We start from the raw sequence: 26,291 nt of genomic DNA on the forward strand, positions 1-26,291 counted from the left end.
CAACACAGTATGCACCCATTTACAATTTCATAATTAAGTAAGTTGAAAACCAACATTTTGAAAACTTGACCTAAATGTTGAGTGGTGGCTCATACCAAAAACTTGAGACCTTCAAGGATTATACAGGGCACCATGCCAACCAGGGAAGGCTAAGGAAACCTACTTATTCTTAGCACAAGCAAAACAAGAAAAAATAGTTTCAAAATTCTCACTACTTAGGGCTGCAGAGATGGCTCAAAGTTAAGAGTATTGGGCCAGGTGTGGTAGTACCTGCCTTTAATCCCAGCACTCAGAAGGCAGAAGCAGGCAGATCTCTGTGAGTTTGAAGCTAACTAGAGTGGTCTACAAAGCTACAAAGTGTGTCCAGAACAGCCAGGGCTATACAGAGAACCCTGTATTTTCACTTTCATTAAGTGAGACAAGTTAAAAAACAAGATGTGAAAGACGGTCTAGGGGGTAAATGTACTTGACCTGCAAGCCTGAAGGCCTGTTTGATCTTGGAAACCCACATAAGGGAAAAATCCACAAGAATGAACACTCACAAACTCTACAACAAATGTAATAAAAAGGACAAAGATGAAGACAGAATTCTTGACAGGATAGGCTCAATGACACACGCTTACCTCTCCGGATTTCCACTGGATTAGCCCCTTTGCTGATCTTCTCAAAGCCCTCCTTGGCAATAGACCGTGCCAGAACAGTGGCAGTGGTGGTGCCATCCCCAGCCTCTTCGTTTGTGTTATTGGCAACATCCTGAACGAGTTTAGCTCCAATATTTTTGTATTTATCCTTTAAATCAATTGACTTTGCAACAGTGACCCCATCTTTTGTTACTTTGGGACTTCCCCAACTCTGTTCAATAATCACTGTTCTTCCCTATAGTGACAGAAAAAATAGCAACCCTCAATGATAACCCTCAAAGTTGTCATTCTTAACAATCCTGCAACATAAATCTCAAAGCCAATTTAATCAACCATCTATAGACAAAATGGACACTGCTCATTTGCCAGGAGTCTAACTTTGAGGCACAATAGGAATTTCCTGGAACTAACATGCCACCTATAAAACAAGAAAGCACAGATGTCAATCACCAAATCCCAGAACATTCTTCACATCATTTGCACTGGAGTTTTGGCCATGAACTGGGTTTGTTTTGTTTTCTGAGACAGGGCTTCTCTGTGTAGCCTTGGCTGTCCTCAAACTCACAAAGCGCAAAGATCTGCTGGCCTCTGCCTCCTGAAGGCTGGAATTAAGAGGCATGCACCACTACTGCCCTGCTTACAAACTATTTTTAAAACATGGTTTGCTTTACAATTCATTCACTAAGTATCAGCCAGTAAGATAATAATGTGTTCTTCTGGTTCACTAAATAAAAAACTTCAAATATGGCACCAATAGTATTGACAACTTGGATTTGAAACACACTTCTATTCCGTCTATGTAAACAGTACTTAAAAATGCAGGGTGTTTTTTGTTTTGTTTTCAAGACAGGGTTTCTCTTGGAGCCATGGCTTTCCTGAAACTTAAGAGATTCGCCTGCCTAAGCCTCCTGAGTGCTGGGCTTATGCAGCTCTTTAGATCAGTTTAAAATGACTGTACACCATATCCAATGCTGTCCTCAAAGTACTATAGCTCCCTATTCAGCCACACGGATGTGTGATCCCAACCTCTGACCTTAGCACTGATTAGAGTTCCAGGCTTACCTGGCCAGCTATGGTTAGAGAACTTGTCTTAATAAAAACTGTGTGAGTAAAACACTGAACCCCTACACTTGAGATGTGAGAGGTTGTTCAAGGATAGCCTTGTCACAAAGCTAGCAAAACTCTCAAAACCAGATAAACCTTTGCAATGTGAGAACTGTAGAAACCATAAGGTATGTACAATGAAGGGATGAATGAGAGACCACAAAGGTTTTTCTCCAAAGGCAAGTGAGACCAGTCAGGTGAAATGTGTTGCAGAAGCAGATGGATGGATCTCTGAGTTCCAGGACAGCCTGGGCTACTGGAGAAACGCTGCCTTGAAAAACAAAAAAAACCCAAAACAACAAAGCCCATAAAGTATGTAAAGCAAAGGTGGCTCAGTGTATAGGCTCCTCTTCCAAAGGACCAAGTCAGCCCCCAGAACCTTGGCACCCTCAGTCACAAATGCAGGCAAAATAACAATGCATGTAAAACACAGAAACCTTGAAAAATGTAATGATTCTATGCTAGTGCGTTTGCCTTGTAGGTTGGACTATTTCAGAACAATGAATGACCCTCACATTACAGCTATATACTTTGAGGTATTATTAGACTTGTACTTTCCCCTCTATACCCTCTCACTACTGGGAAGGGATCCAAAATTTAATGCAAGCATGCACACAATCATGACTCTGGTTTGAAAATCCTCCTTGAGCTATTACTACTCTATTGCATCATAGTAATAGACAAAGTCCCCCAAATCGACTGAAGCAAGCATAAGGACACCTAGAATCATAAGGATGCTAACAAACCTTCTAAGAAACACCCCCAAACCACTAAAAGTTGTATCACATGCAAATCAGATTTTCACAAAACTTGTTAACATAATGCTGTCTTGCAGCTACAGAACACTACTCTTTAACACGACTTAAGTATACTGGTACCTTTGGCCCCATTGTAACAGCTACAGCATCGGCTAAAAGGTCTACACCTTGAAGCATTAAGGCTCGAGCATCTGCACCAAATTTTACATCTTTGGCATAGGCCCGAGTGAGATGAGGAGCCAGTGCCCGGGACACTGGTCTCATCTGGCGAAGGACTGTGGGTAGTCGAAGCATTTCTGGAGGAGGAAAAAAAAAAAAGTATGACTACAAACTTGTTCAACCATGCTTCAAAACATGGTGGCTAGGTTGGAGCTCGGCTGTCCTCTGCTAACCACCATGCCTGGGCCACAAACGGCGCTGCAGATTCAGGACATGATCTGCTAGCCAACTGATCATGGAGACTGCCCCCATGCCTGACCTACAGCACTAGCACAAAGCACACGAAACCACATCCCCACTCCTGCTCTCTCGAGTTAATCTTTCACTGCCAAAACGGCCTTGGGAGCAGACCCACTCCGAAAAGTATCTGGGGGGTGGAAAAAAAAAAAAAAACCAAGTTGGTGTAAGCAAGGCAGGTTCTAAACCCAAGCACCTAGAGAACTGCAGACGTACTCATGACGGTGCAAAACCCTCTATGGAGAGTGTCGCCTGGTATCCACCCGGAGCTACTGTAGCACAGCAGGTAACAAGGCCGGAGGAAAAGGACCGTAGCTCAGCGCAGCCGCGCGGCCCCACGTGTCGTCCCGACCAGGGGCCCCGAGCAAGGTCAAAGTGAAGGCGCCGGATCGCCGTGGCCACGGCGGACTAGAGGACCGCGACCACCCTCCGACAGAGTCCTGCAGTGTGCCAGGCGCAGGTGGCACCAGAGGGCCGAAATTGCTCCCACCCTAGCCCGCCCTTGCTCCCGCGCTTGGCCTAGGTCGCGTGGTCCCCGCCGCACGTGATAAAACCAGCGTGGCCCTGCTGGGCCTGGACAAGTGAGCGGGGCCTGCGGCGTCGCTGGCAGACTTCTCCCCCAGCCCTCCGTGCTCGGTCCGCTCTGCAAGCAGGCCTGCGAGCGCCGGGGCGCCGTGCACGCAGAGGCCGCGTACCTGCGGGGCGGCGGCGAGAGAGCTCGAGGCGAGGCAGGCCGTCTACGGCGAGTGAGGGACCCAGCACTGGGCGCGCACCGCAATGAGCCCTAGTCCCCTCCCTCCCCGGCTCCGCCCCACGGCCCCGCGTGCGCGCGCGCGCGCCCCGCTCTCGCGCACGCCCGGGCCCCGCAATCTGCATGCGGCGCGCGCGGCCCCGCCCTCCGTACCTAAGCGGCCTCAGCCCGGCGGCCTCGGCCCGCTCCCGCCGCCGTACGCTGGTTCCCGGGCCGCGCTCGGTTCTAGAACCTTCCAGAAGGCCCCGCGCTCTCCGTGGGTGAAAGGTCAAGTAGCGTCATTTCCGGGAGGGGGCTCGTTCTTTCACCTCGGCGGCCGGCCTGGAAAAGCCTAGAAAGTGCTCCCCTTTTCTTCCGCCTCCGGCCGGCTGCCCGTATCCGCGGCCTGCGCGGAGCCGTCGCCACCAATCGGCGCGCGCGCTGGCGAGGCCGCCCTCTCTCACGCTCAGAGGCGGAGTGCGCCTGCGCGCTGCGCGGCCTTTTTCACGTGTCCTGAGCCGGCCCGCAGGACTCTCCTTGCAGCCGCGGCCCGAGTACAGAGTCCGGAGCTGTGGTGGCGCAAGTCATGGTGAGTGTCTCGTGGTGGCCGGCAGGCCTGCGGGTCCGGTTCGGCCTGCGGCCCACGGAGAGCCCATGTGCGCTTTGGGACTAGCAGGACAGCGGTCCGCTCAGTGTCCGGCGTCCGCCCATGGCTCTGCAGAAGCGAGGCCTGCCCGACCATTTCCCCACCACGGCTTTTCTGCACGCACGTGTGCGGCAGGCGTTTGGGGCAGGGGGCGGGAACCCGGGTGCACACGCGCAAGCCCACCTGCCCTGGCAGGGCTTTCGTGGATGTGTCCTGTGTTGGAGAAAAAGTATGTCCGGGCTCAAAAATTGATACCACTCCCCGGTTACTTGAATTTAAAGGAAAAGAAAATAAAGGAAATGTTTGACCTTGGAATAGACCAAGGTTGAGATTGCTGATGAGCGGTGAAGACCCCCTTAAAGCAGACAGGGAAATGAAACTTAATTTGGCCTTTATAGAGTGGAACGTTGAAGAGTATATTCTAAAGGTACACTTTGAATTTTCTTGTCATTGTGAAACGCTTTGACCTGTTGAGTTAAGGCTCGCAGTGGTATTAACTGTTCGTGTTCTGACACTTGGAACTTAATTACAGTTTTTTTTTTTTTTTTTTTTTTTTTTTTTTTTTTTTTTTTTTTTTTTTTTTTTTTTTTTTTTTTTTACAACACATTTCTCTCCACAGGCTGGACAAGCTTTTAGGAAGTTTCTTCCGCTCTTTGACAGAGTATTGGTTGAAAGGAGTGCCGCTGAAACTGTAACCAAAGGTGGCATTATGCTTCCAGAAAAGTCTCAAGGAAAAGTATTGCAGGCAACGGTCGTGGCTGTGGGATCAGGCGGGAAAGGAAAGGTAAGCTGGAGCTCCTAGAGCCGTGCTGAATTTTACCTGTGATGGGAAGGAATGGCAAGAGACTGTAAAAAAGCAAAAGATATTTGAGCGTGTGACTGTATTTGCACGTCTATGCTGTGTAGCAGGGGCATCTCCACCTTACTCCTTCGGGTTAAAGTCTCCTTGAACTAGTCTGGTTTCTGGCCCTCAGCATGTTGGGGGTTACACCTTTTTTACTAGAGTGTTAGGATTTCAGTTTGGGTTTCCCATACTTTCATAGCAAGGCTATTTTACCTATTTACCCACTGAGCTAACTCTGCAGTGCCCCACACTCTAGAGATTAAAAAGTGCCTGCCTTAATGATGGCTCATGCCTGTGGCCCAGGTTCTTTGGAGGCCAAGGCGGGCAGATTGTAGAGCCTTCTAGGCCAGCAGGAGGTACAGGATGAGACCTCAAAAAAGTAAAACAGAACCTCACAAAATGAAAACCTCTGTAGCTATTTTGTAGCCTGCTCCTCATATTTTAAATAGACAAAACATTGTACAAGTAGATAAACCCAGGGGTCTTTTCAGAATTGAAGGAGGTATTTAATAAGGCCCAAACTAATTCTAGCATAAGCTGGGGGAGGGTACAGTGCTGAGGCAGGAGGGTCCAGAATGAATGGCCAGTCAATTTTTATATAGACCATGTCTCTCCTCTCTCTTCCCCAAAAGAAAGGATGAAGTGACGGGGGCTGGGGAGCCTGGCTGTTGGCTTAGCCCAGACACTGAAATAGTTTTAATCTTACACCATTGAGTTTTAGGTGGCATACTTGAGAAGGGAGGAAATACTCTGGGTGTTCCTCACTTAACTAAACCACTAGAGTATTAGGGGGAATGGACATTCTGCTTCAATTCTCTGATCAAGTCCGTGTCTTGACAACAGGGCATTGAGTCAATAAATGTATATTAAGTGGAGAAAAGTAATGCCAAATTTTTGTTTGTTGAAAGAAGTCATACATGACCATTTACTGTTATGAGTTTTTATTTCATTTGGTCTACAGGGTGTGTTAATATTTAACAGTAAAAAGTTAGCCAACCTTAGCTGTCCACTGAAATGCAGTTTTAGTGAAAGTATGTCTTTCATATTGTAACTGCAGCAATTTAATTAGTTTATTTAATTAATTTAATAAACTTTAATTAATTTAATCTATATTTAATGTAAGTTATATTGCTTGACCTCTAATAAGGTTCCTAACAACATACTGGTTTGAGCACTTTCATTAATTTAGTGATTTAAAAGTTACAGAGTTTAATGTGATTGATTAATGCCTATAATTAACACAAACCTGAGGCACAACGCTCCTGGTGCACATACTGAAACAAAAACTTTACTGTTTATTAGTGAACAAAGCAGACAAACGTCTTTGCTAACAAGTGACTGTTTTTCATCAGGGTGGAGAGATTCAGCCTGTCAGTGTGAAAGTTGGAGATAAAGTTCTTCTCCCAGAATATGGAGGCACCAAAGTAGTTCTAGACGACAAGGTAAGTAAAGCTAATAATTTAAAATAAGTTTTATATTTGCTATTACTTTCTTAACCAATGGTCTCTTTTTTCCCAGGATTATTTCTTATTTAGAGATGGTGACATTCTTGGAAAGTATGTCGACTGAAACCACTGTTGAAATGGTGTCACATGAAGCTGCCCATTCCACTGAAGTTCTGAACTATTTCATCATGTAAATAATTTCCATGCCTCCCTTTTATAATAAACGGATGATGCCTAAACTGACAGCTATTGTCTCTGAAATTTAGTGTCACTGTACTGTTACAAGCAATTCCAAATAAAGTGTAAATGAGTGGACAGTCTTTGTTAATTTAAGGTGGTTTTCTCCAAATAAGCTGAAGAGTTAAGGGTTCTGAGAAACAGGGATTTTCTAGGTAAGTGAACTTTCAGGGTGGATTTGGCAGTGTTACATAGATGAATAATTAAAGCCATGGGGACTTATACTGAGGTACTGTTTTAGTTTACACTCTATTCCTGTGATAAAAAGCTCACTAAAAGCTACTTGGAGAGGAAAGAGTTTGTCTCAGCTTCAAGTTCATTACAGGAAACTGGGCAGGAGCTGAAGCACAGACCATGGAGGAATGTGACAGCTTGCTCCCCTTCTCAGCCTGCTTTCTTACAAACCCACTGCCACCTGCCCAGGGGTGGCATGGCTCCAGACTCTTTAGTTTTTTTATTTTCAAAATCTTTTGCAAAAATGCCTAATTTGGTCTTCAACTTGTCATCCTGCCCCGTTGTCTGAGTGACTGAATATGCTATAGTGCTTGACTATTGCTGGGTTTTTATTATTTTCTTACGTACTTGTATGTGTTTGTACCATGGTACACATGTGGAAGTCAGAGAACAACTTCAGAGAGTTGATTCTCCTACCAAGTGGGTCCTGGGGATTGAACTCTGATCCTGCAGCTTGGTGTGAGGGATTTTACCTGCTGAGCCACTCCGCAGTCTCATATTTAGGCCAAACTTTATGCATCAGTAGATAATACTTTCTGAGAGGGAGAATGTGATCAGAAGAGACAGGTCATAACAATACAGTAATACTATTTCTCTTTTCAATGGGGCACCTAATACAGCTTACAGTATTTTTAGGTGTTTTTCTTTTGTTGTAGACAGTATCATGTAGCCCTGGGTGTTACAGGGTATGAGATCCACATGCCTCTGCCTCCCAAGTGGTGGAATTAAAAGCTTCCACTACCTTTTTTATAGTAGTTTGATAATATTGTGTCTGTGTTCTTCATGGTTTATGAGATATAAAACAGTGATTGGGATGTGTCTAAAAGTGGTTTTAGGGACTGGAGAGACTGTTTAATGGTTAAGAGTACTTGCTAATTTTGTAGAAGACCTAGATTCAGGTTAGCATTCCTTCTAGGCTCTGCCCCACAGGCAATAGCCAGGTGTCTCTGGCTTACTATAAAGGGGGCTGTTTGCCCCCTCCTAGCTCTCTTACTCTCCTCTGCCTCCTCTCTCCCCGACCCCTTTCTCCTCTCTATGTGGCCAGTCTTCCTCCCCTCTCCCCCACATCTCAACTCCCTTTCTCATGCTCTAAATATACTAAACCCATCTTATGGCTGGTACCTCGGGGGAGGGGTCCCTCAGAGGGACCCCTCCCACCTTACTCCCACCTTCCTCTCTCAAACATATCCTTAGCTCTTATGAAACAGCACAGGTCCTCTGAATCATGCATATTTGGCTTACAATAATTTTTAAGGGGATCTGATATTCTGGCTGCCTCAGACATAGTGCATACATGTACATATGCAATACATAAACATACATGCAGGCAAAACACTTGTATACAAAATCTAAAACAGTTTTAACCTAGGCCTGGTGGCACAGACATATAATCCCAGGCACTTGGGAGGTTGAAGCAGGAGGGTCACAAAGAAGGCCTACCAGAGCATCTTAGACACCATCTCAATATAAAAAGAGGACTGGGGATGTACCCAGTGGTAGTGTATGCTGAGTATGTGGAAGGCTCCAGGTTCAACTTAATAATATAAAGTAAAATAAAAATAACTAAGGGTGCTGGGGAGATGATCCACCAGTTTAGAATACCTGTTCCTCTTACAGAGGATGTGGGTTCAGTTCCCAGCTCACAACCAACTCTAGTTACAGGGGATCTGAACCTTTCTTCTGACCTCCACAGGAACTCATACTCATGGTACACATGTGTGCATGTAGGCAAAGCATTCATACATGAAATCTATTAAAAAAAAAAAAAAAAAAAAAAAAAAGGCATAGTGGCTCATGCCTCTAATCCCAGAATTGAGGGACTACCAGGAAGATTGCTGCAAATTCAAGGAGCTACATCACATAATGAGTTGCCAGCAAGGGTGGGCTGCCATGTGAAGCCCTTTGGCAGAGTCTCAACATGTAACTGTGGGCTGGCCTGAAACTTGCTATGTAGACCAGGCAGGCCTTGAAGTTACAGAGTTCTATCTGCTCCTCTTTGCTGAGTACTGGCATTAAAGGCATGTACCACCGCACCAGTTATATTTAAAAAAAAAAAAAAAGTGCTGTAATAAAATGATATTTATAAGGCTAACACTCAAGTAATAGCTATTCTTAAAATTTATGTATTTTTAGTGATATATATGTCTTGCCAACATGTATGTCTACATCACATGTGCCTGGTGCCCTAGAAGGTCAGAAGCAGGAATCAGATCCCCTGAGACTGGAGTTATAAGCTACCATATGGGTGTTGGAAATCAAATATGGGTCCTTTGGAAAAGTAGCCAGTGCTCTTAATCACTATGTCATCTCTCCAGCTCACCAAGTAATACTTATTGATGTTTTTCCAGGGCTTTAAAAAAATGTTCTGGGCTGGAGAGATGGCTCAGTGGTTAAGAACACTGACTATTCTTCCAGAGGTCCTGAGTTCGATTCCCAGCAACCACATAGTGGCTCACAACCATCTGTCATGGGATTGGATGCCCTATTCTGGTGTGTCTGAAGACAGGGACAGTGTACTCACATAAAATAAATCTTTAAAAAAAAAAGGGGGGGGGGGCTCTCTCCTCCAGCCGAGCAAGATGCCCAAAGGAAAGAAGGCCAAGGGGAAGAAGGTGGCCCTGGCCCCTGCCGTCGTCAAGAAACAGGAGGCCAAAAAGGTGGTCAATCCATTGTTCGAGAAAAGGCCCAAGAACTTAGGCATTGGGCAGGACATCCAGCCCCAAAGAGATCTAACACGCTTTGTTAAGTGGCCCCGATACATCAGGCTGCAGTGGCAAAGAGCCACCCTCTATAAGCGGCTCAAAGTACCTCCTGCCATTAACCAGTTCACCCAGGCCCTGGACAGGCAAACAGCTACTCAGCTGCTTAAGCTTGCCCACAAGTACAGGCCAGAGACAAAGCAAGAGAAGAAGCAAAGGCTACTGGCCCGTGCTGAGAAGAAAGCTGCTGGCAAAGGCGACGTCCCAACTAAGAGGCCACCTGTCCTCCGAGCAGGAGTCAATACAGTCACCACCTTGGTGGAGAACAAGAAGGCTCAGCTGGTGGTGACTGCCCATGATGGAGACCCCATTGAGCTGGTGGTTTTCCTGTCTGCCCTGTGTCGAAAGATGGGGGTGCCCTACTGCATCATCAAGGGAAAGGCCGGGCTGAGGCACCTGGTCCACAGGAAGACATGCACCACTGTTGCCTTCACACAGGTTAACTCGGAAGACAAGGGTGCTCTAGCTAAGCTGGTGGAAGCGATTAGGATCAATTATAATGACAGATATGACGAGATCCGCCGCCACTAGGGAGGCAACGTCCTGGGTCCTAAGTCTGTGGCTCGCATTGCCAAGCTGGAAAAGGCAAAGGCTAAAGAACTCGCCACTAAACTGGGCTAAAAATGTACACTAAGTTTCTGTACATAAATATAATTACAAAATTTAAAAAAAAAAAAAAAAAAAAAAAAAAAAAAAAAAAAAAAAAGGTTCATGCCGGGCGGTGGTGGCGCACGCCTTTAATCCCAGCACTTGGGAGGCAGAGGCTGGCGGATTTGTGAGTTCGAGGCCAGCCTGGTCTACAGAGTGAGTTCCAGGACAGCCAGGACTACACAGAGAAACCCTGTCTCGAAAAACCAAAAAAAAAAAAGGTTGTTAAATTTTATGTGCACAAGTGTTTTGCCTGCACGCCTGTTGCCCGCAGAGGTTAGAAGATAACTTTGTAAGCTGAGAACTGGAGTTACAGATGGTTGTTAGCAGTAGGGGAACTGAACTTGGGTCCTCTACAAGAGCAGCAAGTGCTGGCTTTCTTTACAGGCAAGGGCCTTTATGCCCGGCTTCCAAATCATATCTTAAAGTTAAATAAAAGTAAAAATATTTCATAACAAGGCCTCAAAGCTGCTTTTTTTTTTTAATTTGGTGCATGTGTATGTGTGTGTGTGCGTGCGTGTGCACATGTGTTGTTTTGTTGAAGAATGTAGCACAGATTGGTTCTCAAACTAAGCAGCGGTGCCTGTCCTTGAAACCTGATCCTCCTACCGCCACCTCCCAAGTTGTACCATGCCCAGCTAAATTCTTTGTGACATTTAAATTTAGATTCAGCTGAAAAAAGATAGAGGAATTGTATCCTTTCCTGGTGCAAGGGATTGAACCTGGGCCTTTACCACAGAGCTACATCTCCAGCTTTCCCTATACTTAACAGGAAAGTGAGCCCAGGTATAGTAGTGTAGGCCTGCAATCCCAGTTCTTTGGAGGCTGAGGCAAAAGGATCAGGAGTTTGAGGCCAGTATGGGCTATACAAGATGACCCTGTCTTGAGCCTCAAAACAACAATAGACATTTCACACAAAATACAAGGTCAGGTAAAGTAGCTTACCTCCAAGCCTGGTCACCTGAGGATCCACATGGAGGAAAGAGAGAACTAACTCCCTCAAATTGTCCTCTGACCTCCACAGGTGCAACATGGCACATACATGCCTACACACATACAGACATTAAGTGGAAAACTTTAAAATTTGTCTTAGGGTTTCTATTACTGCAATGAAACGCCATAACCAAAAAAGCAAGTAGGGGAGAAAAGGGTTTATTTGGCTTACACTTCCATGTCACTGTTCATCATCAAAGGAAGTCAGGACAGGGACACACACAGGGCAGGAGCTGCTGCAGAGGCCATGAAGGGTGGCTTAGGGTTTTATTACTGTGAAGAGACACTATGACCACGACAACTCTTATAAATAAAAACATTTAATTGGGGCTGGCTTACACTTTCAGAGATTCAGTCCATTGCCATCGTGGTGGGGAGCGTGGCAGTGTGCAGGCAGATGTGGTGCTGGAGGAGCTGAGAGTTCTCTATCTTTTTCTTTCTCAAGTTTATTTATTCACTTTACAGCCTGATCCAGGACCCCTTCATCCCAGTCCCCCAAACACATTCTCCTCCCCCATCTCCTCTCCTTCTCCTCTGATAAAGGAACACCACTCCCCACCCCCAGTACCAACCCACCCTGGCACATCAAGTCACTGCAGGACTAGACACATCCTCTCCCACTGAGGCCAGACAAGGCAGCCCAGCAGAGAACAGGATCCACAGGCTGGCAACACAGTCAGGGACAGCCCCATTCCAGTTGCCCGATGACCCTTAAAAAGACCAAGCTGCACATCTACATATATTTTAGGGTTGGGGGTAGGTCTACCCTCCTTGATTGGGTGGTTCCCTGGGAGCCCCCAAGGGTCCAAGTTAGTTGACTCTGTTTTCCTGTAGAGTCCGTGTATCCCCAACCTGGTCCTTCAATCCTCTCCCACCTCTTCCATAAGATTCCTTGAGCTCTGTCTAATGTTTGGCTGGGGGTCTCTGCATCTGTTTCAGTCAGCTTCTGAGTGGAGTCTCTCAAAGGACAGTCATGCTAGGCTCCTGTCTGCAAGCAGAACAGAGCATGATTAGTAGCATCAGAGAGTCACTCTTGCCCATGGGTTTCAATTTGGCCAGTTATTTGTGGACTATTCCTCCTGTCTCTGCTCCATCTTTGTCCCTACATTTCTCGTAGGCAGGACACGTTTTGGGTTTTATGGGTGTGTGGGTGTCCTTATACCTCCACTGGAAGTCCTGCCTGGTTATAGGAGATGGCTACTTTAGGCTCCATATCCCCTACTGCTAGGAGTCTCAGCTAGAGTCACCCTCATAGACTCCCTGAAGCCTCTCCCATCCCAGGTCTCTACCACATCCTAGAGATGCCCCCCACCTCACCTTCTGCCAATTTCTGCTCACTTTCCTGGCCTTCTTTCCCTGGGTCTCCCTATACCTGGTCCCCCCCTCTCCCCTCCCCTTCCCCTCCCCTTTTCCACCCAGTTCCCTCCTTCCATCCAACTTCAATGACTATTTTATTTTCCCATCTGAGTAAGATTCAAGCATCCTTTCTTGGATCCTCCTTGTTATTTAGCTTTTGGGGGTTTGTAGATTGTAGTGTGGGTATCCAGTACACACACTTTAAGGCTAATATCCACTTAGAAGTACATACCATGCATGTACTTTGGGGTCTGGGTTACCTCACTCAGGATAATCATTTGAAGTTCTATCCATTTGCCTGCAGAATTCATGATGTCCTTGTTTTTTAATAGCTAAGTCGTATTCCATTGTGTAAATGAACCACATTCTCTTCATCCATTCTTCTGTTGAGGAACATCTGGGTTGTCTTCAGTTTCTGGCTATTACAAAAAAAAAGCTGCTACGAATAATTTTGAGAAAGTGTTCTTGTGGTTCGCTGGAGCACCTGTTGGGTATATGCCTAGAAGTGGTATAACTACATCTTGAGGTAGAACTATTTCCAAGCTTTCTGAGAAACTACCAAATTGACTTCCAGAGTGGTTGTACAAGTTTGCAATCCCAGCAGCAATGGAGGAGTGTTCCCCTTGCTCCACATCCTCAGTAGCATGTGCTATCACTTGAGTTTTTGATCTTTGCCATTGTAATTGGTGTAAGGTGGAAACTCAGGGTCATTTTGAGTTGCATTTCCCTGATAACTAAGGGCATCGAACATTTCTTTAAGTATTTCTATGCTATTAGAGATTCTTCTGTTTAGAATTCTGTTTTGTCCTGTACCCCATTTTTAATAGAGTTATTTGGTTTGTTGGTGTCTAACTTCTTGAGTTCTTTATATGTTTTGGATAACAGCCCTCTGTCAGATGTATGGTTGGTAAAGATCTTTTCCCAATTTGTAGGTTACTGTTTTGCCCCATTAACAGTGTCAATTCCCTTACCGAAACTTTTCAGTTTCATGAGGTCCCATTTATTAATTGTTGATCTTAGTGCCTGAGTTATTTGTGTTCTGTTCAGGAAATTGTCTCCTGTGCCTGTTATACCAAGATATTTAATATTATTTGTAGCTATCACGAAGAGTGTTGTTTCCCAGATTTCTTTCTCAGCCCATTTATTGTTTGTATAAAGGAGAGCTACTGATTTTTTTAAGTTAATTTTGTATACAGCCACTTTGCTAAAGGTGTTTATCAGTTGTAGGAGTTTTCTGGTAGTTTTGGGCTTACTTATCTATCTTACTATCATATCTGCAAATAGCGATACTTCGTCTTCTTCCTTTCAAATTTATATCTCCTTGATCTCCTTCAGTTGTCTTATTGCTTTAGGTAGAACTTCAAGTACTATATTGAAGAGATAGCTGGGTTCTAGTGATGCCATATTGCCCTGGCCTTTAACCGTCTGGTTGTCCTTGGTGTTGGCTGGACAGTTAGTCACCCATAGTAGCAGGCTTCCTGGGATGAAGACAGAGATGGTGGTCCCTGGTAGTTGCAGACCTGTGTGATTACAGGTAGAGGTGTAGACCAGAAGATGGAACAGAGAGGATGGGTCAGACCTTATGGCTGTTGGGCTTGCTGGGAGATCCACAAGGTAGGGGATTAGAGTGTGGGATCTCATCTGGTTGTTCCAGGTGGCAGCAGGACTCCAGGGATGCAGGTAGAGCTGTTGCCAGATAGTGGAGTGCAGAGAGGACAGGGTGAAACTTTGTGGGGAGCCGACAGAAGGCGGCTATCATCCTTGTAGCCATCTTGAGCCATATACCCTGACAAGAGACTTGTTTTCAACAGCCTACAACAGCTGAGCACACTCTGATAACATCTTGTTTTAGACACCCAGGATTTTTCCTTGGGTGTGTGTGACTTAAAGGCATGACTTAAGAAGTGAGATTTATAAAAAGGCTAGAGGCAGGCAGAAGAAGGGACTGGAAACGTGGAACTTGGAGGCACTAGGGACTAGGAACTCGAGACTTGGGACTTGGACTAGGAACGAGGGACTTGGAAAGAGAGAAGAGAGACTTGAGAATAAACGGGACTGAATCACACTCTGTCTGGTCTCCATTCTTCGCGTCCACCCTCACTCTCTCTCATGCTGAACCCTGACACTCGGACCGGAGCAGCAGTATGAGCCAGGACAATTTAACCCCCAAAGCCTGGGGCAGTGCGGGCTGTAACAATTTTGGCCCCCAAGCTTTCGGCAGTGCGGGTTCCAGCTTTTGGCAGAGCGGTCCCCGACAATACTTGTCCTTGTCATTTGCTATGTTTGTCCAGAGGGCCCACAGGCAGGCAGGAAATTGGGGCAGGAGTCTCACCTGGTAGTCCCTGATGGTTGCAGGTCTCCAGAATTGCAGGTAGAGCTGTGGACTAGAAGACAGAGCACAGAGAGGATGAGGAAGAGCTCATGGTTGCTAGGCCTGCTGGGGTGGGGGTCGGGGAAGACCTAGCGGGCAGGGAATTGGGCATGGAAATCTCATCCGCGTGATCATCTTATTAGACGCTGAAAAAGCCTTTGACAAAATCCAACACCCCTTCATGTTAAAAGTCTTGGAGAGATCAGGAATACAAGGCACATAACTAAACACAATAAACGCAATAAGCAGCAAGCCAATAGCCAATGTCAAATTCAATGGCGAGAAACGTAAAGCAATTCCACTAAGAGTACACACGGCAAGGCTGTCCACTCTTCCCACATCTCTTCAATACAGTACTTGAAGTTCTACCTAGAGCAATAAGACAACTGAAGGAGATCAAGGACTTACAAATTGGAAAGGAAGAAGACAACGTATCGCTATTTGCAGATATGATAGTAAGGTAAGCAAGCCCAAAACTACCAGAGAACTCCTACAACTGATAAACACCTTCAGCAACCCCGGGATATCCTAACACACCCGAAGCTCAAGAAAATGACTTTAAATCTAATCTTATAAAGATGATGGAAGCCTTTACAGAGAAACAAATACATTCCTTAAAGAAACACAGAAAAATACAATTAAGTATTGTATTTTCAACAAATCGGTAGAGGCCTTTAAAGAGGAAACAAATAAATATAAAGAAATACAGGAAATACAACCAAACAGGTGAAAGAAATGAACAAAACTGTTCTAGAACTGAAAATGGAAATAGAAGCAATAAAGAGAATACAGGTTGAATCCTGGAGTTGGAAAACCTACAGATCAGGAACTACAGATGCAAGCATCACCAACAGAACACAAGAGATGGGATCTCAAGTGTAGAAGATATAATAGAAGAAATTGATATGTCAGTTAAAAAATGCTAAATCTAAAAGTTTCTAACATAAAACATCCAGGAAATTTGGGACACTATGAAAAGACCAAACCTAAGAACAAGAAAATTCCCGGTTCAAAAGCCCAGAAAATATCTTCAGCAAAATTATCAAAGATAATTTTCTAAAGAAAGAAATGCCTACGAGAAGCAGGCCGAGCCAGGCAGTGGTGGTGCACGCCTTTGATCTCAGCACTTGGGAGGCAGAGGCAGGCGGATTTCTGAGTTCGAGGCCAGCCTGGTCTACAGAGTGAGTTCCAGGACAGCCAGGGCTACACAGAGAAACCCTGTCTTGAAAAAAACAAAAACAAACAAACAAAAAAGCAGGCAGAGTGAGGGGAGGGGTGGATTGAGTGGGGCCAAAGCAAGAGGGAGAAGGGAAGGGGGGGAAAAGTAGTGACAAAATTCTCTCTCTCTCTCTCTCTCTCTCTCTCTCTCTCTCTCTCTCTCTCTCTCACACACACACACAAAATGTACAAGACGCTTACAGAAAAGCAAATAGATTGAATCAGAAAAGAAAACTCTCCTGCCACATAATAATCAAAACATTAACTGTACAGAACAAAGAAAGAATATTAAAAGCAGCAAGGAAAAAAGGCCAAGTAACACATGAAGGCGGACCTATCAGAGTTATACCTGACTTCTCAACAGAGACTCTAAAAGCCAGAAGCATCTGAGCAGACAGATGCCTTGCAGACCCTAAGAGAACACAGGGGTCAGTTCAGACTACTATACACAGCAAAACTTTAAATCACTGTAGATGGAGTTCTACACCTTCATAGTCAGGCTGCAGGAGACTGTGTGCCACACTGAATGTAGTTTGAGCATCAGAGATCTCAAAGTGTGTCCCTACAGTGATACACATGCTCTAAGAACATACCTACTCCAATAAGGCCACACCTCCTAACAGTGCCATGCCCTATGGCCAAACATTCAAACATATAAGTCTATGGGGGGGCCATTTCTACTCAAACCACTGCAGAGGAATACTGCTTACTGGCTTGCTTTCCGAGGCTTGTTCAGCCTGCTTTCTTGTAGAACCCAGGACCACTAGCCCAGGGATGGCACCACACCCACAGTGGGCCACACCCCACCATGTAAATCACTAATTAAGAAAATACCTTACAGGCTTGCCTGAAGTCTAGTCTAATGGAGACATTTTCTTAATTGAGATTCCCTCTTCTCAGATGACTTCAGCTTGTGTCCAAGTTGACATAAAACTATCCAGCACAAAAATTTTAAAAATCTAGGTCAGAAGTTAGTAGCAATTTGCTTGGATAGTCATAATTTGGAGATCTCTAAGGAAACAACTGTAACTTTAATGTTTTTAAAGGCTATTTTTTAATGATGATTCTTAACTGCTTTAACCTCCCCTTTAGCCCACCACCCACCAGAAGTAGAAAAGAGAATATGGGGAAGTGGACCTGTTTAGAAATGGTTCTTTGGAGCAACTCCCATCTGTGTTGTCAGGCAATCAGCAGTTTAGTTCACAGGTTAGCAATTGCAGCTTGATCCACTGGCAAACAGTCCAGTTTGGTAGAATCCAGCTTACAAATCAGCAGTAGTGGCATTACCTAGCAAAGACAGCCAGGCCTCAGCCTAGGCGCTAGTCAGCAGGAGGGACCAGGAGGGATGCCAGAAGTTCTCAGCTGTGCATCGATCAGGGAAGACGTGGGACCAACAAGCGTTGCAGGTAACTCTACTAGCAAGCCTAGTTTACCCTCTATCACTGTCTATCAAGTCCTTTTAATACTTCCTCCAAACATCACTCGTTCTCCACGTGTTTTACCTCAGCACATGTGTCTGTCTCAGCTGACATCACTGTTAATCAACCTGAGTCCAAGGAAGTTGCAAAAAACTGCAGCACACCACCAGAAGTTTTTTTTTTTTGGGGGGGGGAAGGGCACGTTTTTCTCTATGGAGTCCCGACAAATGGAACTCAACTAAGGCAGACCGATATATGATTGTCGTTATCATAGAATCCTTCATCACGTTTCCTTTCATATGCTTGCTTTAGCAGAACATCCTTCTGCTTCTTCTGTGTCTGCTTCAGCTAATGATTCCTTCACGAGTCTGTCTTAGTCTTTCACCTGTGTCCACTTCAATGAAACGTTCCTTAACAAAACACCATCTAACACAACTGATTTTCCAAAGAATCCTTAAGTTTCCACTTCAAGCCATTATCAGAGGGGTTTCATCTGAATTGGAAGATATTATTTTCAAAAACTCTTTTTTTTTTTTTTTTTTTTTTTTTTTTTTTTTTTGGTTTTTCGAGACAGGGTTTCTCTGTGTAGCCCTGGCTGTCCTGGAACTCATTCTGTAGACCAGGCTGGCCTCAAACTCAGAAATCCACCTGCCTCTGCCTCCCAAGTGCTGGGATCAAAGGCATGCACCACCACTGCCTGGCTTTTTTTTTTTTTTTTTTGAGACATGGTCTCACTATGTATCTGGGCTGGCCTGGAACTCACTATGTAGACTAGGCTAGCCTTGAATCTACTTCCCTAGATTAAAGGTGTATATTATACTGCAGAGAAAAAAATAAGGTGTATTTTTATTGATGGGATGTTGTATTTGGTAGAAAGCCTCTGTCTTTTTCTTTTCGGTGTGGGGAGGGCAGCCTGGGCTATGTGTGAGGACCTTGTGTTGATAAAAACAAATCCAAGACACAGTTACTCCACTGTGTATTGGTTCTATTCAGTGTGGAAAATGATAACAGAAGGGCATAAATACTAGATGATGGTCATCACCAGGGCCACCTTGGCCAAAGTTACATATTCTGTAAATGCAAAATTATGTCTACAACAAGATCCATAAGAAGGAAATGCTTGTTGAAGATGCATAAAAACATTTAGGAGTTAATTTATTCAGCTGTGAGCATATGTTGCCATGTTTCCCCTGCTTCAGCTTTGCTCGGTCTGCAATGATGTTTCCTGTGTTTCAGCTGCTTCATGCGTTGTTTACAGTGGGGTTACATTGCTCTTGAGCCCGGAGTGTGGCGCTCTGTCAGCCATGAGTGACACGGCCACTGCAGTCACAGCAGCTGTAGATTACCAGCACAGCCCTTTCACAAGACTGGGCCCATGAACATTTTCCTGTGGAGGATGAGGACACACGAGGTCCTGCTCCTCTTCAAAAACATTTACCTGGTTCGCAGTTGATGGAGACTCTACTCTATGAAGGCATAGCCATCTGCCCATACGCCTTCAGACTACCTCTCATACCTGTACATGGAAGTAACCCCAACCTAGATTAGGTAGAAGTGTTTCTTTGACCTGTTGTTGATGCTTTTCTGTGGGAAAGACATTTATTCACCTCTCCCAAGGAAAAAGTTAATGTAATGCCTGGCCATCTTCAAGCCAAGATGGTTATTGCAGTTCCAGATAGCAATCTCTAGTTACAGTAAAATGAAACCATCTCCTTTTGGTATCTTGTTTAAATATTCATTTACTATTTTTTAAATTGGGTGTGTCTGTGCATGCATGTTTTATGGTGCATTTATGGAGGTCAGAGGACAACTTGCTTCTGTGGGTTCTTTCCTTCTACCATTGAGTTCCAGGGATCAAACTCAGGTCAGGCTTGTCAGAAAGCACCTTCTCCCACTAAGCCATTTTGCCATCCCCTCATTTATTAATTTTTATTTGTTTATGTGTACCACTTGCACAAAAGTGTCCAAAAAAGGACAGAGAACATCAAATCTTCTGGAACAGGAGTTTCAGGCAAATTTGAGCTTCCTGATGTGAGTGCCAGGAACCAAACCCATACTCTCTGGAGGCATAGTAAGTGGTCTTAATTGCTGAGCCATCTCTTCAGCGCTTGGTACCTCCATTCAGAGTAAGAAAATCCTTATGAGGGGTTGGAGAGATGGTTCTGTGTAAAGAGTACCTGCTGTTCTCACATAAGATCAGGTTTGGTTACCAGTACCGACATGGTGGGTCACAAACACCCATAAACCCAGTTCCAGATGATCCAACACTTCTTCTGACTTCTGTGAACACCAGGCAATCCTGTGGTGTACACACATGCATGTGTAGACAAACCATGCATGCACATAAAATAAAAATAAATCTGAAAAAAAAGTTTTAGAATGAAATGAAAGAAAGTGGTTCATGGTACACACCTTTAACCCTAGCACTCAGGAGGCAGGGCCATCGGAATCTCTGTGAGTTCCAGGAAATCTTGGTAGTGTTCAGATAAGATATCTTTTAATATATTTTTTAGTTGTGTAGGACTCATACACCTCCCCCAAGTAACCATTGGCTTAGGCTAGTAGAGATTTATACCTTAGCTATAGAAATGGATTTCCTGGTTTTGTGTTTAAATACAAATGGCCTTCATAGGCTAATATACTTAAATGTTTGGTCCATAGTTGGCAAAACTGTTTGGGAAGTGTTAGGAGGCCTTGTCAGAGGAGGACTGTCATTTGAGGGAGGGCTTTGAGGTTCCCAAGCCCATGCCATTCCAAGTTATTTCTCTGCCTTGTGGTTGTACCTCAAGATGTGAGCTCTCAGGATAAACATGGTGGCTCAAACCTTTAACACTTGGGAGGTAGAGCAGACAGACTCTGAGTTCGAGGCCAGCCTAAGCTACAGAGTGAGTTCCAGGACAGCCAAGGTTACACAGAGAAACCCTGTCTTGAAAAACCAGAAAATAAAAAGAAAGAAAGGAAGAAACAAAGGAAGGAAGGGAGGGAGGGAGGGAGGGAGGAAGGAAGGAAGGAAGGAAGGAAGGGAAAGGAAGAAGGAAGAAGGAAAGAAAGGAACAAAAATGAGCTTCCAGCTATTGCGCTAACATGTTGCCCTCCTTGACTTTTGACAACCTATGCAGATCTGTTTGTAACACCTGGGATTTGAAGACTTTAAAGAATGTGTCAGCCTATAGTCTACACTACAGACAACTTACTTCAGTTTCAGTGTGCTTTTATACATGAATGTAACAGAGTCAACAATGATCCAAGGAAGGTTGTTTGAGTTCAGAAAAAAAAAAAACATGATCAGAAAAACATGTAAACAAACACCAGTAAACATATACTAAATATTAACAGAGAAGCCCTTTCCCAGAACTATCTCAGGACAGATCAATTTAAACACAATTTCCTGGCACATTCTATATATTATATCTGGGAAAGCAGGAAACCAAGGCAGAAGGCCATATCCAGATCCAGGGTACCCTGAGGACAGCACTCAGCATAGCCTTTCATCAGATTGGGTTCCAACATCCAACAAGAATAAACATGTCTCATAAATTGAATGCAAGTATTTGTCGCAGGAGCCATGAAATCATGTTCAAGAACAATCCAGGGAACAAAATGCACTTCAGGTAAAAGGTCCTCTGCCTTTTATTCTGGAGCCTCAATCACAATTCCCTAAGTCACTGTTCATCACGCGTAATTCTCTTGGCTGCTTTCCTACAATTCTCCCTGACAAGAAGGTCACAGGCTCAGGGATGGTTTGGATGGAGATGGCACTAATAGGCTCATAGGGTATGGTGCTATTTCAAAAAACTGGGAGGTGTGGTCTTCTTGGAGAAATGTGTCACTGGGGCAGGGGTTGGGGTATGGGGGAGAGGGGTGGGCGTTGAGTTTTCAGAGTTCAAGCAGGGCAGTGGCTCTCTCTCCTCCTCCTGCCTGTGGATCTGGATGTAGAACTCTCAGCTAGCATGTCTGTCTGCGTGCTGCCATGTTCCCCCATCATGAGGATAATGCACTAAATCTCTAAAACTGTAAGCCAGCCCCAATTAAATGTTTTGTAAGAGTTGCCATGGTCACGGTGTCACTTCACAGCAATAGAACACAGACTGAGACACAGTCTAACCCTCTGGTCTAGTGAGAATTTTGGTTTCTTTAAAAACCCAGTTATGTGACTGTGTTTTTGTTTTGACCCCAGGTGTGAGATATGGGGCTGCTTCAGACTGTCCACTGCAGCTAACTATAATTTGTCTCAGGCTTCGGCAGGGATATGATTCTGGCGCTGAAGATAGTTTCCATTTAGAATTCTAGGGACTCTGGGGAGGGTATATAAATGTCAGAGCCCCGGGTGAGGCTGCAGCTGTTTCCCTGCTACTGTCCCTGTTGTTGCTGCTGCTGTATCTTTGTGTGTGTGTGTGTGTGTGTGTTGTTGTTGTTGTTGTTGTTGCTGCTGTACCTGGATTGTTGTTTCTGGTTGCTGGTAGGAGATATCCTGGCAATGAAGATTGAACTTGCCCTAGGAACTCAACGCCCCTACTCCCCAGGAAGCAGTCTAAAGAGAGCCATAGCCCATTTCCCTTCTGACCTTTCTCTCCTACCTAGTTTCAGGGGATTGCTAGGGATCAGGATGGAGAACGGTGGTAGGTAGGGATATAAGAACCCAATAAAGTAGACAAAAAGTATGCCTACAGTCTGAAAGTATAAGCCCCAAATGAACTGTTTTCTATAAGTGGCCTGGTCACGCTGTCTTACCACAGAAAAGTAACTAAGATACTGCTTATATTGGAACAAATGGACCCCCGAGCAAACTAAGGATCTGCAGGTGGGGCTGGAGAGACGATGTTTACTAAAGCACAAACACGTCTTGTAGGGGACCAAAGTTAAGTTCCCTGCGTTTACATCCGTTGGCTTGCAACAGTTCTAGTGGGGGATCCAATGCCTGTGGCCTCGAAGACTACCTGCACACACACACACACACACACACACACACACACACACACACACACACACACACACACAATGTGTATATATAATATATCTTGCCAGGCAGTGGTGGCGCACACCTTTAATCCCAGCACTTGGGAGGCAGAGGCAGGTGGATTTCTGAGTTCGAGGCCAGCCTGGTCTACAGAGTGAGTTCCAGGACAGCCAGGGCTACACGGAGAAACCCTGTCTTGAAAAATCAATATATATATGTGTGTGTGTGTGTATACATATATATGTATGTCATATATATCTTAAAATCAAAATTGAAAAACAAGAGGCCTGCTTGGATACTAGGTTTCCACGTCACCCCTCAAAGTTCCCCCAATTCCAGCCATCTCTCCCCAAACTCTGTCCCTCTATCCATCTCACCATGAACATGATCCCCCTTCTCACCATTATCTACCCCCAGTCTGCCATAAAAATTTATTCTCTTTCCTCTTTTTTTGGGGGGGGGGGTTCAAGACATGGTTTCTCTCTATAGCCCTGGCTGTCCTGGAACTCACTCTGTAGATCAGGCTGGCCTCGAACTCAGAAATCCACCTGTCTCTGCCTCCCAAGTGCTGGGATTAAAGGCGCGTACCACCACTGCCCGGCCCTCTTTCCTCTTTTAAGGGAGCCCCACATGTTTCCCCTTAGATCCCTTCTCTTTACCTAACTTCTCTGGATCTATGAATTATAACTTGGTTGTTAGCTTCTTAACTGCTAATATCCACTTAAACATAGCATAATTGTCTTTCTGATTTTGGGTTATTTCACTCAGGATAATTGTTTTCTCTAGTTTCATCCATTTGCCTGCAGATTTCATGATGTCATTGTTTTTAAACAGCTAAGTAATACTTCATTGTATAAATGCACCACATATTCTTTATTCATTCTTCTGTAGAGGGACATCTAGGTTGCTTCCAATTTCTGGCTATTATGAATAAAGCCACAATGAACATGATTGAGCAAGTGTCCTTGTGGTAGGCTGGAACATCCTTTGGGTGTATCCCCAAAAGTGGTGTAGCTGGATCTTGAGATAGATCAATTCACAACTTTTTGAGAAACTATTTTGATTTTCACAGTGGCTGTACTAGTTTGGACTTCTGCCAGCAATGGAGGAGTGTTTCCCTTGATCCACATCCTCTCCAGCATGAGGTGTCCCTTGCTTTTGATCTTAGCCATCCTGAAAGGTGTAACATGGAATCTCAGTCATTTTGAACTTCTATTTCCATGATGGCTAAGGATGCTGAACATTTCTTTAAGTGTGTTTCTTAGCCATTAGAGATTCGTCTGTTGAGAATTCCCTGTTTAGAAATTGTGTTAGTTAGGGTTTTACTGAAGTGAACAGACACCACGAACAAGGCAAGTCTTATAAAGGACTTTAACTGGGGCTGGCTTACAGGTTCAGAGGTTCAGTCCATTATCATCAAGGCAGGAGCATGGCAGTGCCTAGACAGGCTCTGGTTGGTTGGTATTATTGTTCTCTTCATGGAGCCACAAACCCTTTCAGCTCCTTCAGTCTTTTCTCTAACTCCTCCATTGGGAACCCCTTGATCAGATCAATGGTTAGCTGTGAGCATCTGCCTCTGAATGTGTCAGACTTTGGCAGACCTCTAAGGATAGACAGCTATATCAGGCTCTTGTCAGCATGCACTTCCTGACATCCACATCAGTGTCTACCTTTGGTGACTGCACATGGGATGGATACCCAAGTGGAATGGTCTCCAGATGGCTCCTCCTTCAGTTTCTGTCCCACACTTTGTCTCCATATTTGCTTCCTTGAGCATTTTGTTACTCCTTCTAAGAAGGACTGAAGCACCCACACTTGGTCTTCCTTCCTCATGAGCTTCATGTGGTCTGTGAGTTGAATCTTGGCTATTTCAAGCTTTTGGGCTAATATCCACTTATCAGTGAGTGAATACCATGTGTGTTCTTTTGTGATTGGGTTACCTCACTCAGGATGATATTTTCTAGTTCCATCCATTTGCCTAAGAATTTCTCAAATTCATTGTTTTTAATAGCTGAGTAATACTCCATTGTGTAGATGTACCACATTTTTTTGTATCCATTCCTCTGTTGAAGGACATTTGGGTTCTTTCCAGCTTCTGGCTATTATAAATAAGGCTGCTATGAACATAGTGGAGCATGTGTCCTTGTTATATGTTGGAGCATCTTCTGGGTATATGCCCAGGAGTGGTATAGCAGGGTCCTCAGATAATGCTGTCTAATTTTCTGAGGAACCACTAGACTGATTTCCAGAGTGGTTGTACCAGTTTGCAATCTCACCAACAATGGAAGAGTGTTCCTCTTTCTCCACATCCGTACCAACATCTGCTATCACCTGATTTTTTGATCTTAGCCATTCTGACTGGTGTTGTAGAGTGAAAAATTATAAAGACCATTTTGTGAAGTATATGCAGGCTTTTTCTTTGCCCTTAGACTTGAGCAAAAAGAGTGCAGGTTCCAGAAAGCTGAACTGGATGTAAGATTTCAGGCCTTCACTGCCCCAGGATACATTCAGGGAAGAGCAACATTCCTCAAGCCTCAGGGTGGGGAAGGCCCAAAGCAAGAAGACACATTCCTGACCACAGAGAAAGATGCAAGTCATCTGGGTGGTTCCAAGAACTACCTAACTTTCCACTCCTTTCTTCTAGACTTTCTCAGCAACTTACACTAAATTCTTTTAATGACTTATCTTGTAGTCTCTCTAGTCTCTGAAGCCTTGTCTATATTGACAGAATGTCTAGAAAGGCTGTGGGCAACTCATCTGATCCCTGCTTAACCTCATGTGCCTTGGTGAAAATTAGTGGGGTCTCATGTAGCTCTCTCTCTCAAGATCTATCAATGGGATCTGGCGTGGGCCTTTGGGTGTCCCTTACCTTCTGTAACCCGCTGTTGACCATGGCCTGATCAATTAATGGGGTCCCCATGTCTGAGGGAACATTCTTTTTCTGGTATCTTCTCTTGTTCTTCACTCCTGAAGACCAGAACCTACAAGGGTCTTGCGGAAGAAAGGCTTTTATGGGGGGTGGGGAGGGAAGGTTATTCCTCCACTAGATTTATCTAGGTGACTATATTGGGCACTAGATCTAGGTGCCTGAGGGATCCTGGCCTATCTATTGCTTTGATAACTAACTTATTTTTTAGTATAAATTTGTATCTATATCAAAATGGAGGCCTATTCTTTTGGCTCTCTGACACAGGACAGCCTGTAACTTTTTGTAGTAGGCAACCTGCCTGACTTGTCTGACCTGTCTGCAGGCAGGTTTGTTGGTTCAGAGTTTCTAAGCTGGAGTCACGTCACGTGACTTGTCTCAGCGCTACTTATCTATTTTTTTTCAAAATCTCAGCGCTATTCACTCACTAATTTTTTAATAAAAAATATATAATTATAACTCTCAGGTGAATAATCTTGCGGGGGCTGTTTGTCCAGCTGCCCTGGCTCTACTGCCAGCTTTTTAGTCACCTGGGCCCTGTCTATCTTCA

At 44.7% G+C, this 26,291-nt stretch overlaps 1 protein-coding gene and 2 long non-coding RNA genes across 3 annotated transcripts; 1 reads left to right on the forward strand and 2 right to left on the reverse strand.

Moving 5' to 3' along the window:
* Positions 1–681: 681 nt before the first annotated feature.
* On the reverse strand, positions 682–3,789 carry LOC117701858 (uncharacterized). The gene is made up of 3 exons (XR_013070274.1): positions 3,655–3,789; positions 2,624–2,799; positions 682–876 (listed from the first exon to the last, which is right to left on the reverse strand). It is a non-coding gene; the product is annotated as an uncharacterized LOC117701858 (long non-coding RNA).
* A 149-nt stretch (positions 3,790–3,938) lies between these two features.
* Positions 3,939–6,939, forward strand: LOC143433894 (10 kDa heat shock protein, mitochondrial). The gene is made up of 4 exons (XM_034493275.2): positions 3,939–4,278; positions 4,955–5,119; positions 6,532–6,621; positions 6,698–6,939. The coding sequence occupies exons 1-4, from the start codon at positions 4,276–4,278 to the stop codon at positions 6,746–6,748; spliced, it is 309 nt and encodes a 102-aa protein (XP_034349166.1). The 5' UTR covers positions 3,939–4,275; the 3' UTR covers positions 6,749–6,939.
* A 5,475-nt stretch (positions 6,940–12,414) lies between these two features.
* Positions 12,415–25,759, reverse strand: LOC143433928 (uncharacterized). Its single transcript, XR_013070273.1, has 3 exons — positions 25,685–25,759; positions 15,184–15,235; positions 12,415–12,483 (listed from the first exon to the last, which is right to left on the reverse strand). It is a non-coding gene; the product is annotated as an uncharacterized LOC143433928 (long non-coding RNA).
* Between the last annotated feature and the right edge of the window lie 532 nt (positions 25,760–26,291).

This window comes from Arvicanthis niloticus, unplaced genomic scaffold (genome assembly GCF_011762505.2).
Source record: "Arvicanthis niloticus isolate mArvNil1 unplaced genomic scaffold, mArvNil1.pat.X pat_scaffold_283_arrow_ctg1, whole genome shotgun sequence".
Lineage (NCBI taxonomy): Eukaryota > Metazoa > Chordata > Mammalia > Rodentia > Muridae > Arvicanthis > Arvicanthis niloticus.